This window comes from Ictalurus punctatus, chromosome 4, assembly GCF_001660625.3.
Source record: "Ictalurus punctatus breed USDA103 chromosome 4, Coco_2.0, whole genome shotgun sequence".
In the NCBI taxonomy this organism is placed as follows: domain Eukaryota; kingdom Metazoa; phylum Chordata; class Actinopteri; order Siluriformes; family Ictaluridae; genus Ictalurus; species Ictalurus punctatus.
In genome coordinates, this window is record NC_071284.1 from 31,328,036 (window position 1) to 31,348,285 (window position 20,250).

Here is a 20,250-nt window from a genome sequence, read left to right on the forward strand (position 1 = left end):
ATAAAATATGCTTTTTTTAACAAAGAAAAAAAATGTAATATTGTTGATACGGCAAAGCTTTCTGCAAGGCAATGTTTGTTTAATCATGGAAGGAGTGTTCGGTTTCAGCACACTGGAACAGTCAGTAAGTTTTTCCCCCACAGGAAAGTCTTCAGGAGAGAGGTGTTTCCGGTTTCTCTTTACTTGTGCTTTCAGATGTGATTTAGGACATGATCGTGTCCACCCACACCCACATGAAAGAATAGCATAGTAGGTATTGTATTAAACATGGATATTTGATTTGAAATGTATATACAGTACACACACATATTCCTACATCCATCCATCCCACTTATCCTACACAGGGATCATGGGGAGCCTGGAGCGTATCTCAGGGAACTCGGGGCACAAGACGGGGGACAATCGCACACACACATTCGGACAATTTGGAAATGTCTGGCATATTTGGCATTTCTTTGGACTGGGGGTGGAAACCAGAGTACCCGGAGGAAACCGCGGAGACCATACAAGCTCCACACACACGCCTCCCTATAAGCGTGAGTACAGTAATTTTGTAGAAACAATGTATTAGAGACTGTTTCCCCCCCCAGTCAGTAATGTCTCCATCTGCTGGTCAAAGGTAGTATTGCAACACCAGGTTAACAGCTCAGATATAAAATAAAGTATGGGTTTGTAAATGAATCCCCAACACATAAAATTCATAAAAAATATGTTTATTATAGCTTCAACAGTGAAACTCATAAAATTAACATAATTCATAATTTAGGCTATAGAGTGGGGGGATTATTATACATTATTATATAATACACATTATTATACAGAGGAGAAAATCAAAAGAACATTTTGGGTTTTGGCTTTAATCACACTTTCATGACAAGTTATAATTAAATAAACAGAAAGACATTAACATGCTTCTTTCCTCATTATATATATATATATATATATATATATATATATATATATATATATATATATATATATATATATATATATATATATATATATATATTGCTGCATATACAGGGTTATATTGCACCCTTACTGATTACAAAAGCACAAAGACACACATTTTAAGACTCTTGGCAATGCTCTATGGCACTAGGTATTTGCACTGGAGCTTATAAAAATGGCAATTACACAAACTGTTTCAACCAACTGTCACAGCACGACTCGCACGAAGCACACGGCGCAAAACAAATGCTGGCGAAAATGAAAATATCTTCATCTGTGCTATTGCAAATCACACATTATCAACTTGGAGAACCAAGCTGTTCAGTAAAAGCCAGTTTTGTTATTTTATATATAATATTGAGTACAGTGATCCTAAAGGGGGAACAGTCAGAAAGAACAACACGTTGCAGCTGTTAGACAACACACAATCACCTGCACAAGACAGCACCACTGGTTGGGAAGTAAAAGATGATAAGGGTTAGGGGTCAGAGGTCAGATCAGGGTCAAATAACAATTAGTGGGGATCGGAATGGCCCAAACCAAGCCATCTCTGGTCTATAAAGACACGGGGACTGAACATGTTTTTCAAGTTTGACTCTATCTCCAAGTAGCTGCATGATATCTACATTATTGCTTTATCCTAAGCGTATCCTGGACACCGATTTAGCTGAAAGGCTCCCAAATAAAATTTACTTTCAGAAACACATAATTATTATTAAAGAAGCAGTATGTGATTTGTAGCACACTTTGCTGCCTTCGAAGGGAATTACAATCGCAGTCAAAACACTGACAAGCCTTTCACGTTCCCCTTAACCAAACTCACGTCCTCTGTTAAAATTTGTATATCTCAAGATTTGCCTTTCAAGGAAGAGTAGCAGAGCTGAACGGCTTTGTTAAAGCTGTGGGAGGAGCTTATTTCAGGGCCAGAAAAGTGTACAGAATCCTGCCTGAATGAATTAATTAGCTAGGGCAATTGCACTGCAGTATTGTGAACCACATTTTTGAAAAAAATAATAAAAAAAAGGGTTAGATTATTATGGATTTAGAAACACTTTAAAATATTACAAACGGCACCTTTAATTAATCCAGGTCTGGTCTTAAAGATATGTATGTTTGGTTAGTCACATGGCCTTCTTGAAACCAGTAGTGTACGAAGGAGGACATGGTGGTTTTAGGACGATCCTTAAAAATGAAACAATACTGTCATACTCGGACGTAACTACAGACTTAAGTGCTATTCAGAAGTTACGTGAGAGTCCTGTGCTCGGGCCAGGGTGGAGTCGGAGGAAGTTATCTGTGATTCTTAACTTGAAATTCTCACATGATATCAGCTCATAAAAGGAGCAGACCACTGTCTGACCGTTTGACGTAACCACTGAAATGTACATTTTGGGCTGGAAATACACATAAAAACGAATTATCTAACAGAAAGCTACTCAAAAATGAATGAACAGAGACTTTGCTTATCTAGACGACCAAATTCTTTACGGATGAAACGATATACAAATAACTTAGAGTGAGCTGTAAGTGGAACAGATGAGCACTTGGTCAGCTTATCCTTCGAAACATGGGCACGTTTCCTTTACAGGAGAGTGCAACAAATGAACAAAAACACTGGCGTTATTTGATTAATTTGACAAATCAATGTGATCATCCTGTGCATCCTGAGCATGACTTAAAAAATAAAATGCTATCTAATAGGATGTGTGCAATTTTTTAAGCTTCTGAACAGTTAAGATGGAAGCCATATTGTTAAATTAAATCGCATTTGCATGATTAATTATTATTATTATTATTATTATTATTATTATACAAGACTCTGTATATTACATGTTTATTTCAATATCTGCCATCTTCTCATTCTTTTATCATCATATTGAAAACATTTCCTTCTTCAGTCCGTATTATTTATCCCTGTTTTTTTCTTTTCTTTTTTCCCCCCAGACTTAAAAGCAACTGCTTGTGTTTGAAGGTGGCGGTCTAGACGCTCATGGTAAACCCCTGTCTCGGATGCTTCTACTCAAGAAAGATCTCGCATCCTTGGCAGATTGATTTGCATAATCTGAATGGAGAGACTTAAGCAAAATTACTAAAGAAGTTACTTTCCCCGTGTAAATATTGTCATAATCGGACTCGTTTCACCAGGTCTGAAAAGATTATTCACAAACAAGCGGCCGTGACGTAAAAGCTGAGAGGATTAGAACGCTGGCTCGGACACACAGATGGGAAGATGGATATGTGGGATGTGTGAGAGTCCGTACGTGTTGTACAGATCTGTCCGTGTGTGTGTGTGTGTGTGTAGGGGAGCTTTCACGGACTCGGCGTCAGACCTGGCAGCTGATACGATTGGCAGTGTATTGAGTTTTGCTCTCACTGTGTGTAAACGCAACGTAAGTGACGTGCGATGGAAAAGAAGAGAAATGAAAAGAACAGGATGGAGCGAGAGAGGGAGAGGGAAAGGGAGAGGACATTTTCTCCTTCGGCATGGCAATAAAGAGACAGACGTGTAGATGAATGCGTGTGCTTGGTGTGTTAATGTTAGACGAGAGAGAGAGAAAGGGAAGAGAGGAGGAAAAGACACTGGTAGAAAGAGAGACGTTCACATGAGCGAGCACTTCTCTGCCGAGTTTTTCAGCTCCTCCAGCGTAGCCTGTGCTTTGTCCTTCAGGTGATCGATGTCCACGTTCTGGATGCTGGACAGCTGCCCGAGTACCGAGAGCTTGCTCTCTTCCTCCTGGTTGTCCTCCGCTATCATCTTCGCTAGCTCTGTCGGCAGCTCCACGTCCTGCGACGCAGCCTGGATCTGCGTCTCATCCACCTCGTTCTGACACACACACACACACACACACACACACACACACACACACACACACACACACACACACACTTGAGTGCAAATGCTAAAGAATTATATGGTCCGGTCGTTAAAATCTGCTGATATGCTAATCATGCTAATACCGTCCCAAAGGTTCAAATCCTTTAAAGCATATCGCTGTTAAAATTCTTGAATCTGATTGGTCAGAAGCTGTTGATTCCTTTCCCGTAACAGCAGAACTTTCTGACGGAAGTTCTGTCTATCAGAGGTTTATATTAATGAGCTTGTTCGAATATATTAGGGTTTCTATAGTTAATTATAAACAGATAAAAAACAAAACAAAACAGTAATTGTAATAATTGTTGATATGGTAAAGATTTTTGTAGAGAGACCTTCGTTTAACATTTACGGAAGGAGACTCGGTGCGTCGTAACTGAAAGGTTAAGCTGTAAACTTCCAGAAACTTCCAGAAATGGAAGAAGATGGGGGAGATCACGGTCTCTCAGTAACAAGACAAACTGTGTATGTGTGTGTGTTCTTTTTGTCTTATTGAAAGGAAATTAAAAATAGAGGCTGGTGAGGGATCGACTGTTTATAGTAAGTGAACTGGTTTTGTGGCAGTTCTACAATATTAAATGTAACAGTAAATGGATCAAATGTATGACATTTTCTTATTTAACAAATACGAATTGTTTCTGTTGGCAAGCCGATCGTGTATAAGAGGAAGAGAACGATTTTGATACGCCGGACCGTATCACAACGGCCTGTTGTTGATTATTTTCCTATAATAGCACGCCCCCTAGTGTTTTATCCATCCATCCATCCATCTTCTATACCACTTATCCTTTTCTGGGTCACGGGGAAACCTGGGGCCTATCCCAGGGAGCATGGGGCACAAGGCGGGGTACACCCCGGACAGGGTTAGTGTTTTATTTCTTGCGTAAATTACTATAAAGAGACCCAAACGTAAATCACAGACATTAAGTAACCTTCTTATTTATTTACAATGACTAGAAAAGCATTTCTCAAAAGTTCAGCCATTTATTACATTTAATTCTAACAGTTAAATAATAATCGCTTGGGAATAATATTTTCTGGCCGTCTAAAACGATCAGCTGACGTTTAAAACAACAAAACAAAAATCCGTATTATATGAATCAGACTCGAGTAAAAATCTGCTTTTAGACGTAACTGAACATGCCGATGTATAAATTTGCCAGGCGTATGGAACTCGATTTATTCTCTGTCCTGACATCTGCAGCGAACAAAAATCGACATCAGCCCAGATTTTAAACTTTGAGATTTACTATGCGATGCTCTACCGGTCAAAAGTTTGTGGACGCTCGACTGGAACGTTTCTCACGATGTTAAGAAGCTTTTGATCTGAAGGTGTGTGATTAAACGTGTGAAATCGGTGCCGTGGACGAAAATGTAATCGTGCCGACGTATTCGTTTCTTTCATTAGACTGAAATAAACATTTTATTTACAAATAAATCTTTATCTGAACGGACGACTCGGAGCGGGATATTCCGAAAAGCAGGCGATAAGAGTCCGGCGTCGGTGTGAACTCCTTTAACACTGTTTAAAAATCATCTCGGGGAAATTCCTCAAGACATCGCTCGAGAAAACGCCAAGAATACATTTCCGGAAATTTCTAGGTGAAAAGCGTCTACGTTGAAGATGATCAAATGGTAAATAATTTGGATTTATTTTAGATTTTTCATCACGACATAATTCCCATAGTTCCATTTGTGTTACTCCAGAGTTTTGATGACTTTATTATTATTATAAAATGTGGTGAAAATAATAATAATAAAGGATGAGTGTGTTTAAACTTTTGACCGGTAGTGTGTGTGTATGTGTGTGTGTGTGTGTGTGTGTGTGTGTGACACCCATGTACCTTTGGGAGTCTGTACTTTTCCCTGAAGTGAGTTCTCACTGTGGCTCTTTCCGCCTTCTTTTGGGCAAAACTGGCATCTCGTTCTTGCCTGCAAGCAAAGCGCGACAGGTTTGACACACGCACACACACACACACACACACACAGAATCATTTATTCATGTTTGGAGCATAAGCATCTTGTATGTGAGTTCTCCACCCGGATTAGTGTTTGTAAGAAATAAAACACTTGGGGGTGTGCTGTTACAGGAAAACAATCAGTGTCCGGGTAATGTGATGCTGCCTGACACGATGTACATTACTGTTACTACCCTGAAGTTGATTATCATCCAATAGCAGCATGTCCCGTAGTGTCTTTTTCCTTTTAAAACCACACCAATTTGCCAACGATTCAAAATTTTTTAGAAATTTTTCCAACGAAAATTTTTCCATTCTTTTTTAAAATCCATTTTTATTTATATTACATGTGGTGGAACTTTCATTTCTTCCCCATCCTCTCTTTCTTCTCTCTCTCTCTCTCCTGAAGTTAATACATAATCGATTGGCATGAATGATTGCGGAATGCACACTCCCCTCTCCTGAAGAGTTTCTTTCTTTACTTCTTTACTTCTGACTGTTACAAAGCGCTAACACTGGAGACTCCTTCCTTAATGTTAAATAAATGTCTCTTGACAGAAAACTGTTACTACAGAAACGATATGATATTAGCTCGAGCACATTATTATAAAGCTGTGGTTTGCCTTGCAGCCGGAACTACAGTCAGACCTGCTGTCATAGAAAATGACTCCAAAACATTCTGACCAATCAGATTCAAGCATTCAACAGCACTGTGGTATAATTCATAATAATAATAATAATAATAATAATAATAATAATAAAGGGCGTGATAAAGTGTTTCTGCATCAGAGTCTAAAGCTTAGTAGTGAAATGAACAATTTGGTGCAATAAAGTAGAATAAAAAAGTGAAAATGTGTACAGGTAGAAGAAAAATCGGCAAAAGGAAAACACAGAATTAAAAAAAAAAAACAATTGATAAAATGGTGGAAGAAACGTTGTAACGACGCGTCAGTTAATGTTTTCCAATGTTGAAAACTCGGCCGATGTTTGAGAACTTGAGAACACGAGTCAAGCGGGACACAAGGTTGGAGTCCCAACATTGGCTGTATTACCGTACTTGGATTGGACACATGAATACTTTTCACATCAAGCTTGAACCTGTCTACTAGAACCTATCAATAAACATCTGCTGACTGATGCACTTGGCTGCTATCCAGGTTCCAGGATTCGAAGAAATCACTATAATCAAGTACTAAAAAAAGTCGTTTCTCGGGAAAGCAGTATTCATGAATTCATGCCCTCTTTGAGCACTTTATCTTACTGATTTGTTGTAATGTTATTTATAATTGTTAATTTGAGTGTGAGAAATTCATCAGCATGTCACTGAACCCCTGTAAAATTATTGGTGTCTGCCGAACATTTACCAAAATATAATAACATTATACTGTTGATTACAGGATTTATTTGGGATGAAAATTGGTACCATTATTGGTGACATAATTAGTACAAAGTAAACTGGATACATCTATATTATAAAACAAAACAACCAACTCACCAGATTTGGCACTAGAGCACCTCATTTAAACCTTGAATTTAAACAGGTTCAGGCTTTAGAAAACTCATAGTTAGTCCTGGAGCAGATGCTTTGTCCTTATGTGGTGCTAAAAGATCATAATCATTTAGCCCAGAGATGATGATGCAGTACTCCAGGAGACCTCCAGAGGGCAGACATGAGACAGAAATAGGACCAACAGAGGCACTCAGGTTTACATAAAAAGCAGCTGAAAACATAAAAAAATAATATACTTCAGCTTTTCTGTAGTTTTATATTTGTTGTATCGTTTATCTATCTATCTATCTATCTATCTATCTATCTATCTATCTATCTTTTTATTTATTTTAAAACAGCTATTTTTATTCACTATTTATGTATTTGTGTTAAATATTGAATTTTAATTTAAATTTTTTTTGGCTACAATTCCCTGTATTAGTATTAAAATGACTATTTATCTTATTTACTGATTTATTATTAATATCATTATTATTATTTTCTCAATTTTCTGATGCATATTCTCAATTCTGTTTTTTCATTTTATATGCCCCCCCCCCCCCCCCCCCGTCGTAAAGCACTTTGAACTCCATTTCAATATATGTAACGTTTTATCTAATGAAAGTTGATTATCGTTATTCTTCTTAATCTTATTACATTTAACAGATCATTGTTCATTTTTTTTTTGTCAACTTATGTAACAGTATTTTCCGACAAAGGAACTTAGAGCGTATGCTCTTAAAACATTCATTTGTTCAATTTAAATTGGGCAAATTTATAAAGCGCAGATGTGGCTGGGGAAAATGTATACTTTCACACAGGTTTCCGCTTAACACAACAAAGAATATTTATAACTCTGACCCTGTAAAATTGCAATAAAGTTCATGGTTTGCCAGGACAATTTTAAACATTTAAAAAGGTCTGTCTGGATACCGTGGAAATGGATGACTCCTAAAGTGTGATCTTTATAGGAACAATAAATAAAGACAAAAACAGGGAAATGATGTACATTACAGTTTAATTAATAATAAATGTTGGTCACATGACCCTCACATGTAAAAACGCAAACCAATATCCTATGACGTCCTTGCACCCACAACACGAGTGTTGTTTACTGAAGGTCATGTAACGCCTGCACTGGCTGATCTATGATCAGTGTTGGTCATAATTCATTTTCTCATCTCCTGTGTTATACACACTGGAGGCTGAACTGAACTGTAGCAGGATGAAGTGGCTCTTACTCACAATCCTGTCATACACGTGACCCTCTGACAGATGAGCCTGCTCGACTGAACTGATAAAACACCGAACTTTCAGGACCTCAAGAAAACACCAGCATGAAGAGGCTGAAAGGTTTTCTTTTGCAATTTATTTGATACAGTTATCCTGGATGGAGATTAGAAATGTCTTCTCTCTTTCAGTGGAAGGAAGGAGTCTATTTCCAGCAGCTCAATCCAAGCTTCACTGTGACTTTAATGGAAAGTTGTGATGCATGTTAAATCCCTATAGAGCTAACCCAGCACTGGAATTAGGGTACAGACCCGGATGAAAAGCCTGTTTGGATTTGGATGGACTCAACAGGGGTAGCTGTTTGGATTTGGACAGACCCTTATGAGGTAGCTGTTTGGATTTGAGCGTTGGTGAGATAGCTTTTTGGTTTTGGACAGACTCAAGTTGTTTGTATTTAGATGGACTCAGGCGAGGTAGCTATTTGGATTTGGATAGATTCAGGCGAGGTAGCTTTTTGGATTTAGATAGACTCAAGTGAGGTAGCTGTTTGGATTTGAACAGACTCAAATGAGGTAGCTGTTTGGATTTGGACGGACTCAGGTGAGGTAGCTGTTTGGATTTGAACAGACTCAAATGAGGTAGCTGTTTGGAGTTGGACAGATTCAAGTGAGGTAGCTGTTTGGAGTTGGACGGACTCAGATGAGGTAGCTGTTTGGATTTGAACAGACTCAAATGAGGTAGCTGTTTGGAGTTGGACAGATTCAAGTGAGGTAGCTGTTTGGATTTGAACAGACTCAAATGAGGTAGCTGTTTGGATTTGAACAGACTCAAATGAGGTAGCTGTTTGGATTTGAACAGACTCAAATGAGGTAGCTGTTTGGATTTGAACAGACTCAAATGAGGTAGCTGTTTGGAGTTGGACAGATTCAAGTGAGGTAGCTGTTTGGAGTTGGACGCACTCAGATGAGGTAGCTGTTTGGATTTGAACAGACTCAAATGAGGTAGCTGTTTGGAGTTGGACAGATTCAAGTGAGGTAGCTGTTTGGATTTGAACAGACTCAAATGAGGTAGCTGTTTGGATTTGAACAGACTCAAATGAGGTAGCTGTTTGGATTTGAACAGACTCAAATGAGGTAGCTGTTTGGAGTTGGACAGATTCAAGTGAGGTAGCTGTTTGGAGTTGGACGGACTCAGGTGAGGTAGCTGTTTGGATTTGAACAGACTCAAATGAGGTAGCTGTTTGGATTTGAACAGACTCAAATGAGGTAGCTGTTTGGAGTTGGACAGATTCAAGTGAGGTAGCTGTTTGGAGTTGGACGGACTCAGATGAGGTAGCTGTTTGGATTTGAACAGACTCAAATGAGGTAGCTGTTTGGAGTTGGACAGATTCAAGTGAGGTAGCTGTTTGGATTTGGACGGACTCAGATGAGGTAGCTGTTTGGATTCAGATGCTCTCAGATGAATTAGCTGTTTCAGACAGCCTTGAGTGTGGCAGCTACTTGGATTTGGACAGACCCAGGAGACGTAGCTGCTTTAATTTGGACAGACAATGGTGAGGTAGCTGTTTTGATCTGTGAGGTAGCTGCTTGGACTTGGACAAAACCAGGGACATTTCTTGACAAGATAGTCATTCAGACAGATTCGGAAGAGGTAACCATTTTCATCTAGATAGACTTGGGTGACATATTTGGGTACGGTGGCAGAAGTACACTCCCTATCTCGTCACCCTGCGCGTCGTCCAGGACAACTTGTGCTTTAAGCGAGTACTAATAAGCTCACGCATAACAAAGCATGAAAATGATGAAGTACCATATGGCCGCAGCTCCAGCATGGCCCACTCATTCCTATGTATAATTGACTGTGATGGAGTTTCCGTTCCAAGTGAACTAATAACAATTACAAAAAAAAAAAATCACTTTAATAACTGGTGCAACGTAATAACTTCAGCACTGATTAGCAGAATGTTTGCATATGTTTAAGAGTGCAATTTTAGCCATCTATTAATAACTCGAACACCTGGTGTTTGGCAGTGGAACCATGATAAATCGTAAGGAGAACCGTGTCGACAATCGTTCACACAAATTACTCACAGATTTTTTTCTCTCTCTCTCTCTCGAGGAACTCGATAGAGACTTCTGTATGAATAAATAAATGTCACTAAATGGAGAACGACAGGAGCTCAGTGAAAAGTGAAGACACGTGAACACGTGCAGGTCCAGATGGAGACAAATGTACACTATAGGTGTATGAGAAGTGTGAATAAATTTGATCTTGATGAGTGAATTGCCATTCTCTTACTGAGAAGGATACACACAATATATTCTGTTTAGTGTCTATATTAAACAAAACATACATCGCCAATATGTTTTTTATCATCTTCCTGAAATGCGCGCTCCTACCCTGTGGCAAAAAAAGGCAGGGAAATTATTAAAAGGTTAAAAAACAGGAAATATGGAGAGAATTTTTATTTATTTATTTATTTATTTGCATTTTTAAAAATATTATCTCTACGGATATTGCATGGGATTCTCTGGAACCCCAGGACGTAAAGAAAATCTCAACGTTAAGCATCAGATCGTTTGTTCATATGCTCACAAGCGAGACAGCAGACAGTTGAGATTGTCCATCCATAATGGAGACTTTTATTTATTATTTAGCTATATACCCCTGCATTTATTATTATCCAGTTTTGGGTACTAAGATGGTACTAAAATGTACCACTCCTTGTTGCGGTATCATCAAGCGTACACCTCGGTATTGCATTTTTCACTTAGAAAGCCACATGTAGTGTACCTTTGAAGCTTTACTCTAAAAGGTAATTATGCACCTTTAAAATAAATAAATAAATAAATAAAATTATAGTACAGTAAATACACATTTCCAAGGAAGTGCATAATTTAGTGCACCTTTCTGAGAGTGGATATTAGTATTTATTTCAGTACTTGTATTTGTTAGCATTTTTGCTTTTCATTGTACATTATACACTATACACGGCTAAAAGTATGTGGCCCCTTGACCTTCACACCCATATGTGCTTTTTCCTAATTTTGTGTTGCTACAAAATTAGAATCACACAATTGTATAGGATGTCGTTGTATAGCTAGGCTGTAGCGTGACAATTTCCCTTCGCTGGAACTAAAAGGCTTAAACCTCTTCCAGCATGACAATGCTTGTCTTCATGTGTGACCTCAACCCCATTGAACACCACTGGGATGAATTAGAATGCTGACTGCACCCCATGGACAAATCCCCAAAATCCACGCTTCAAAATCAAGTGGAAAGCCTTCCCAGAAGAGAAGAGTGGAGGTTATTACGACAGTAATGTAAAGGGGAATACATCTGCAATGGGATGCATATTCAAAAAGCACACACTGATGTGATGGTCACCAATCTTTGGATTACTTTCCATCTAAAACTGAGTCAATTCTTAAAGTAACTCATTTCTGGTTCATTCTGGTCTCAACTAATGTGCAGTTATGAGCTTGAAGACTCCCAAAGTGTGCAGAAAAGTGTGATTTTCTTACTTCTCCTCCTCCAGCTGCTGTTGGTATTGCTCAAACTCCTCTTCTGTCATGCCTTTAGCCGCCGCGTCGCCCTTTTCTCCATCAGATTTCTCCTCCGTTAATCCGCCGGTCAGGTCCTTCAGCTGGCCGCCGATCATGTGCTTCACCATAAAAGCCATCGCTGCTTATTTTCAGGATCCACTCAAGTTCTCCAAAACACAACCTTTGAAAGTACAGAATATCAAGATCAGTATCCGGGAATTACTTCTTTTTATTCCCCTCTATGCCGGTGACATGAATGATGGAGGGATACCGAGTACCGACTCTCTCTCTCTCTCTCTCTCTCTCTCTCCCTCTTTACCTCGTGCGCGCGCGTGTTGGAGTCGGAGCGGAATAACTGCGCGTCTGATTTCACGAGTTTTCACTGTTCACTCCAACCAATCAGACGCACGCTCCGAGTGCTCGCGTGCTAGTGTAGTCCAATCACATCTCACACCATTCTCCAAGAGCTTCATTCTCTCTCTCTCTCTCTCTCTCTCTCTCTCTCTCTCTGCCCTTCTCACCCGGGGTCACTTGGTCCTGAAGAACCTCCTTCCCTGTACATTTTAGTGTTTTATTGCTCAAACTTTTATTGCTCTAACGCGCACGCACACACACACACAAACACACGCGCGCGCGTTTGTTTGCACATGCTTGCACGTGCACTTTATGCAGAAATGTCTAATCTTATTGAATTCTGTGATGTCTCATGTGGTTAGTGGGTTGTTTTATGTAGCAACGTGGTCTTGGAGGAATGTTGTTTCCTTTCACTGTATACTGTACCACACACACACACACACACACACACACACACACACACACACACACACAAACAGTCTATCCCAGGGAGCATGGGGTACAAGGCGGGGTACACCCTAGACAGGGTGCACAATCCATCGCAGGGCACAATCACATGCACATTCACACACTACGGACACTGTGGACATGCCAATCAGCCTACCATGCATGTCTTTGGACTGGTGGAGGAAACCAGAGTACCCGGAGGAAACCCCTGCAGCACGTGTATATCATCAAGGCCTTGAATTTGATACGGACGGCTACAGGAAGTCAGTGGAACGAGATGAAGAGGAGTGCGACATGGGTTCTTTTGGGCTGGTTGAACACAAGGCGTGCTGCTGCATCATTCTGAAGCATCTGAAGGGTTTTGATGGAGTGATAAGTTTACTGTTAACACTTTTCCTCTTTGTTCCTTTGATGAACTCTTCCACCACTGCACGAAACCGGTCTTAACCAGGTGCAGACAGATAAAGCCCCTCAACATCTGCGCACGTTTCTTTGTCTCCCCGAATACCATTTGCGCGCATTTACATACCGCCCCGAATAACATTTGCTCGCAATGCATGACTTCCTGAAAACCATATATGGTGTTGTTCCTGTCTTACATTGATATGCTTCATGTTAAATGCAAATATGCCCTTTCGCCTAGCCAATCAATATTGTCTCTGTTGTGTGTCAAGCATGATATATAGATCTTGCCATTTGAATTTTGTGTGTCTGTGTGTCATTTGGCAAACTCTCCCAAGGCCTTGGTGTTGGAAGTGTGTAGCGGGGCATCTTTTCGTGTACTTTTGCTTTCCTTTTTCTTAAAAATCATAACCTGAAGATCACAATTCCTAACATGGAGCTGGCTGAGAGGCCCGGGAGTAGTGTGTAGCAACAGTCCAGTTTTGAGACAACAAGAACCTGGACTGTGTATTACATATTGTAAATCTCTTTGTGATTCCGGTGCTAATTTATTTGGTCTGATGTTGTATTTCCGTTACTCCTGTCAGATGTTAGGAGCTGAGCTGTCACTCTGACGTCACAGGGCAACGTTGTTATTGCTAGCACAGTTTTCGCGGAGAAAAAACAATCAGTGATCTTAAAAATAATGAAATATGTTCAGGTTTAGTTCGTAAAGCAGAAGAGCAATGGTGTCTTTTCTTAGCATTTTTTCCAGCAACGTTCAATGTCATAATATTATTAAGAAACCCAGCGTCGAAGCAAAAGTTGGACTCTATATCCGACAGTGCAATGCAGCTATACAATGCAATTGTCCTGATTCATGCGATTGTCCTTTCTTCCTTTGATGAACTCTTCCAGCACTGCATGAAACCAGTCTCAACCAGGTACAGACGGTGAAACGTCGGAAATCAGAATGACATCATTTTCAACCTCCGTGCGTCCATGCTACAAAATGATACAACACATATTTGTCTTTTGTTAGCAAAAATCCAGCCAGCTAACTGATGAGTGATGTATATTAAATATGTCTCAATGGTGATTGATTTCAAGCAAATACTTTAATAAAAGTATATGCGACACAACGTATTGAAAAATAAAGCAGTGCTACTTTTGTTTACTGTTAACGCTCTGAGCAGCCATGTCGATTTGATGTCACTTGCTCAACTCGGGGTTGAGTTGACGAGACCTTCACGGATTTCCAAATAGGAATTGCGAGTTGAGCGGACGTTTTATTAGGTGTTTTTTTTCTTTTCTTTCTCTAATCAGAGGTCAGAAACTCAGTTAGTTTCATTACATTATAAACCCTGGACGCTGCTGAAGATCACATTAATTATTAAGATTACAGTGCAAGTTGTTCAGGGTGGACTTCTCCTTTAATTAGCTGATTACCCCTACCTCTCCCCCCACCCCACGCATTGCTTTAATTACAGCCTTGGACTAAAATGGACCAAAATAAGTGACCACTACCAGGCTTTCCTCGCCGCCTGGCCACAAGCTACATGTTTGAATAACTGATATACTCTGTTGCCGTTTCTATCGCGGCTCATCAAATACTCAACGACCTCAAGTTTGTTCTTCGACATGCTTGATGTGCGTTTGTTCAATGGACAGTGCAATTATGTGTCAAAAGAACACTATTTGTCAGGTTAGATCCCAGATTCCCAACCCTGGCCCTGGAGTGTCCCTGCTCTAACACACACACTGCGGCACAAGAACGGTTGCTAATGACCTGATACTGGTTTATTTAGCATCTTTAGAAGGCGTCTCCACTGTCAGCACTTTGTAACAATTTGAGATAAAGCTGTAACTTAACATTTTTCCAACACAGTCTTCAGAATGGAGGATTTGGGGGTTTCGAGCTGAGTTTTTGTCTTATTAACTTTAAGAGAGGAGAACAAAAAAGAAGCTGGTGAAGGAATCCTTATAGCTGTTGTAACGCAAGTGAGAACAGGAACTAACTTGTTTGGTTAATGACGTTAAATGTAACAATAAATGGATAAAATGTATGTGAGTTTCGCATAAGTTACAACTTATTAGCATTGAAACATCGTGGTGGTGTAAGAGGAATAAAACAATTCAGAACATGCTGTTACTGGAGATGAATCACCTTTAGGAGATGAATCAACACCCTGTCGTGGATTATTTTCCTTTAACAGTATACCCCCAAAATGTTTTATTCCTTCCACGTTCAAACTTGGTTGTACTCCATTTACGGCTTCAAGATCTGGTTGATATCAAGCTGGCATAACTCGGGATAGAGTCTAAAATAAATGAAGCATGTAACTCTCCAAGGAACTCGCCACAACTGCGTTGCTCCCGCTGCCAAGGCCCAGTCCTTCTCCCCTGTGAGTTGTGGTCACTTGTATGACGTACTGTAGATGATGCGCGATTCTGAGTCATGAGGGGAAGTGCTGAAGAGACGAGGCCGTGCTTGAAAACAGTAATGAATGGGGCTCGGGCCGTGATGGGCGCACCGCGCTTGTCAGAAAGCGTCTCGCAGCTGTTTTTGTGCCTCCCACATCAGGCTGACGCTTAAATTGCAGCCACGGCGTGTTGAGATGAAGCACTAAGTCGGAGGAGATAGCTGTAGTCTATAAACTAAACATCTCTCATTATGGAGAAATAGCAAGCTGTCTGCAGCGTGTAGGACTGTAAGTGAGAAAGGAGGAGATGTGTGCTTGTAGAGAAAATAAAATGTCAAAGAAAGCCAAGCATATGCAGAGCTGTGAAAGCGGCTAACACACACACACACACACACACACACATTGTAAATTTGGATCTCAGTATTAGGACCTCTCACCTGCTCTATTAATACTGTCTCGTGATGGTCATTCTGACGCTGTAGGAGAATTCTGACTTTGTGAGGTGGATATTTTTTTATTCGCTAAGAAGACATGCTCTTAAGCTACGATGGAACGTATTTACCGAATAAACTCCTGGATGCGCATAAAAAAAACAACAAAAAAACAAAGGCATGTGACTTTGCCTCAACAAATCACGTGATTGGATAATTGGCTCAGAAAAGTAAACCGAAGGAGATGCAGCAGTTTCCCCGGAAGTGACGATTTTGTTCGGACACATGAGATGTAGACGGTGATTTATTCGCAAATTTCCGCATAATTTTTCGCATACATTAAAGTCGCAACTTGGATGGAAACATAGCTAATGCAACAAATAACTGTGCATATCAGTACAATAACCCGGGTCTAAATACCTTACACTAAATACCTGTTAGCCAGATAGACTCCATGGCAGCTCCTGAAACCAAATGACAAATGACATCAGAAAGATTCCTATCAATCATTCATGCTCATTAGAATGTTAGACCACGCCCACCAGGACAGTTTTTGCTGCGTTTTTTTTTTTTTTTGTTTAAACAAAAGATTTGTTTTTAAACAAGATATATTCATCAGGGCACACGGTAGTTCGCCTCACACCTCCAGGGTTGGGGGTTCGAATCCCGTCGCTGCACTGTGTGTGTGCAGAGTTTGCATGTTCTCCCCGCGCTGCGGGGGTTTCCTCCGGGTACTCCGGTTTCCTCCCCCAGTCCAAAGATATGCATGGTAGGCTGACTGGCGTGTCCAAAGTGTCCGTAGTGTATGAATGGGTGTGTGAGTGTGTATGTGATTGTGCCCTGCGATGGATTGGCACCCCGTCCAGGGTGTACCCCGCCTGCCTTGTGCCCGAAGCTCCTGGGGATAGGCTCCAGGTTCCCCGCGACCCTGTAGGATAAGCGGTTAATGGATGGATGAATGAGTATATGCATCCTGAATGTTAAAGTTATCATATCATTAAAGTTAGCTGGATAGCTTGTTGCTAGTCAGTGATCATTACGTTCCACTTTTCCATGTTTTTCCTCACTTTGCAGCACAAACATGACGTAATTCCAACATATGACCCACCTAAAATTAGAGTTAAATTTGAACACAGCATTACAGCACATTTAATTAGTACCCTGACTCCAATACCACATTGCAAACATCTCTAACTATTGAATATATGACTAATTTTTTTTGCTTCACATTTAAACTCGCGCACTCATTTTCAGAATTTTCCATTATGCCTCCATTATGATTATTTACAGAGTACGAAAACGACAGATAGATGCTGGTTTATTTGTTGCTTAAATTGCTTGGTCATCAAATAAACAATGAATTTATGGTGATTAGGTCAGACAGTCTGATTAAAGGATCAGGTATGTGAGATTGTCAGACTGGGCCAAAAGTAGGACAAATAAATGCAAATTTCTTATAACAACCTCTTATATAATAGTAACGCATGAATGCACCATCTCTTCACACGAACACTCACACACACTCACACATAAAGTGCTTGACTGAGGCCCCAGCTGTTTCTACTGCTGCCCAGCTTCATGAATATGTCACACACAGTATATGTGTGTGTGTGTGTGTGTGTGTGTGTGTGTGTATACAGATCACAGGACTCCCTGGGATTTTGCTTCTGTTTGCTCTCATGTCTCGTTCTGTTTCTGGATGACGAGGTTAGCAGGATGCAGACAGATAGCCAAACAAGCGTTTAGTAACGGTGTCACACGCTCCCCTTGTATACTGATACAACCCAAACAAAAACAGCTAAAAACCCATCATCGTGCTCAGAGGAACAGAGCGAGCGCTAGACAGCCAGAGATCAAAACGAAATCATCAACACAGCACATGCATGCACTACTGTCAGTCTATCATCGGGTTTATTAAACGTACGCGTGTGTGTGTGTGTGTGTGTTTGTGTTTGTGTATGAGAGACGGTAAACCCGAGAGCGAAGACCATGAGCTAAGCAGAACAGACAGCTGTTTAAGCTATGACAACCGGTTTGTCACAAGGTGCTGAAAAGGAAGAATATCGCTCCAGTCCACTTAACAGACACTGACAGAGGTCAATCTTCAGCACAGGGGGGATTAATCATTAGCAATCACTTTCCTCTGAACCATTTCTCACAAACACCTCGTGTCTTTGTCTGACATACTGTACAGCCTTAAATCGAATCAAAATGTAATTATACAGTGCATAAATGAACGCCTACAGGGTGAAACGCTTCTATATATTTATATTACATTCATATCCATGACTAATATAAGCACAATAACCCATATATAGGGATTGAAAAAAAAAAAAGCATTTTAACAGCATTCGGTCTCTGAATAAAAGGAGAAGGCTGATGAGAAAACGACTGTTTATGGCTGCTGTAACGTAAGAGAGAACAGGAACTGACATTTCGCAGATATTCCACAACATTAAACATAACTATAAATGTATAAAAAGTAAATGTGGGGGAGAAAAAAAAACACTTCCGGACATGCTTTATTTAAAAATAATCACCTTCGGGCTAGTAACAGTTCCACTTCCAGACAGTTGGGCTGCATTACATCATCCAGTTGTTGATTATTTTCCTATAAATGCACACCCAAGGGTTTTATTCATACTTAACAGACACTGACGGAGGTCGGTTTTTCAGCACAGGGGAATTAATCGATAGCAATAACTTCCCTCGGGACCTTTTCACACAAACGCCTCTTCGTATCTTCGTGTCATATTATTAAATCCAAATGTAATTATACAGTGCATAAATGAACACCTTCAGTGTGAAAGTGTTTGCAGTGCACTCTTTATATTTATACTGGCTAGGCTAGGTGGGAGGTGGCTAAAAATAATGTGTCCGGGATAACATAGACACAATAACCAACAGTAAGGACTGAACTCACTACACAGATGCTAGACATGTTCTTCACTGTCCTGGTTACCTGTATGCAAAGAATGTATAACGTAGAACATTTTAAAAGTGTCTATTTAAAAGTGCATTCCTACCACAGCAGTTATAGATCGAGCAGAACGTGTTGATTAAAGTCCGTTGATTAAAGTTCTGGCTCCGGTGGCGCTCGTCTTATCCGTTATCATTTAAATACTGTAGGAACGACCCCTTCACAGGGACCGAAAGCAAAACCTCCATATAATCTAAGACAAGTACTAAACAAAACTAACGACAACAACAACGTGTTGTTATTTCACAAAGAGACGTAGAGCTGTAATCGTAGAAATGGTGACGTGACGTGACAGTGTGTAGTTATGTGATGTAAGGAGTCTCCAGTGTCAGTGCTCTGGAAGTCTTTAGGACAGAGGAGCGTTTCGTGACGGTTTCTCAGTAAAGTGACAAGCTGTCATTTTGCTTTGTCTCCTAGTGACGAAACGCTCTCTTGTTTATAGGTGCTATAGCGTAAGTGACAACAGGAACTATCCTGTTTGACAGACGTTCTACAACATCGATCGTAACCGTAAACTGTAATTATTTACAAATTGCTGGAGAATTAGAGGAATAAAACACTTCAGGGTGGAAACAGTAACTCACACCACTACAATCACACTACAATGTCATTGTTTATTTTCCTTTAAGAGCACAGCAACGTAAAGTGTTTTATTCCTTATATATCACAGTAGCGCTTTACTCGCTTCACGCTAAATCGGTTCAGAAAATACATTTCTTAATAAGCATACTGAAGCTTTGGGTTTATTTTGAAAGTACAATTCGTACACTGACTGTATACTTATGAATGACTACTTTACTGGAACTACTTATTGACTTAAAAGTGACTAAATAAAGGAAAAACCAACATAAAGTGTTGGGCTACAACAAGTTATTGATTCTCCAAGTCTTCGCTATTGACTCGACAAGTCTCTGGAAGGGTAATCGAGCGACGAACGCCATTCTTCCAAAATATTTTCCCTCTGTTGGTGGGTGAAGCGCGCTGTCTAAAATCTTCTGTAGATGTTTAACTGGGTTGAGATCTGATGAGTGTGAAGACCATAACATGTAACTTACATCATTTTCATCCTCATCAAACCATTCAGTGGCGCCCTCGTGCCCGGTGGATGGGGGCGGAGTCATTCAGAAAAAGACCACACCCATCAGGAAAGAAATGTAAGGATAACGGTGATCAGTCTGAAGAACTCTGG

At 40.1% G+C, this 20,250-nt stretch overlaps 1 protein-coding gene across 1 annotated transcript; it reads right to left on the bottom strand.

Annotated features, from left to right (window-relative positions):
- Positions 1–1,015: 1,015 nt before the first annotated feature.
- Positions 1,016–12,349, bottom strand: cplx3b (complexin 3b). Its single transcript, XM_047155248.2, has 3 exons — positions 12,025–12,349; positions 5,668–5,755; positions 1,016–3,775 (listed from the first exon to the last, which is right to left on the bottom strand). The coding sequence occupies exons 1-3, from the start codon at positions 12,180–12,182 to the stop codon at positions 3,551–3,553; spliced, it is 471 nt and encodes a 156-aa protein (XP_047011204.1). The 5' UTR covers positions 12,183–12,349; the 3' UTR covers positions 1,016–3,550.
- Between the last annotated feature and the right edge of the window lie 7,901 nt (positions 12,350–20,250).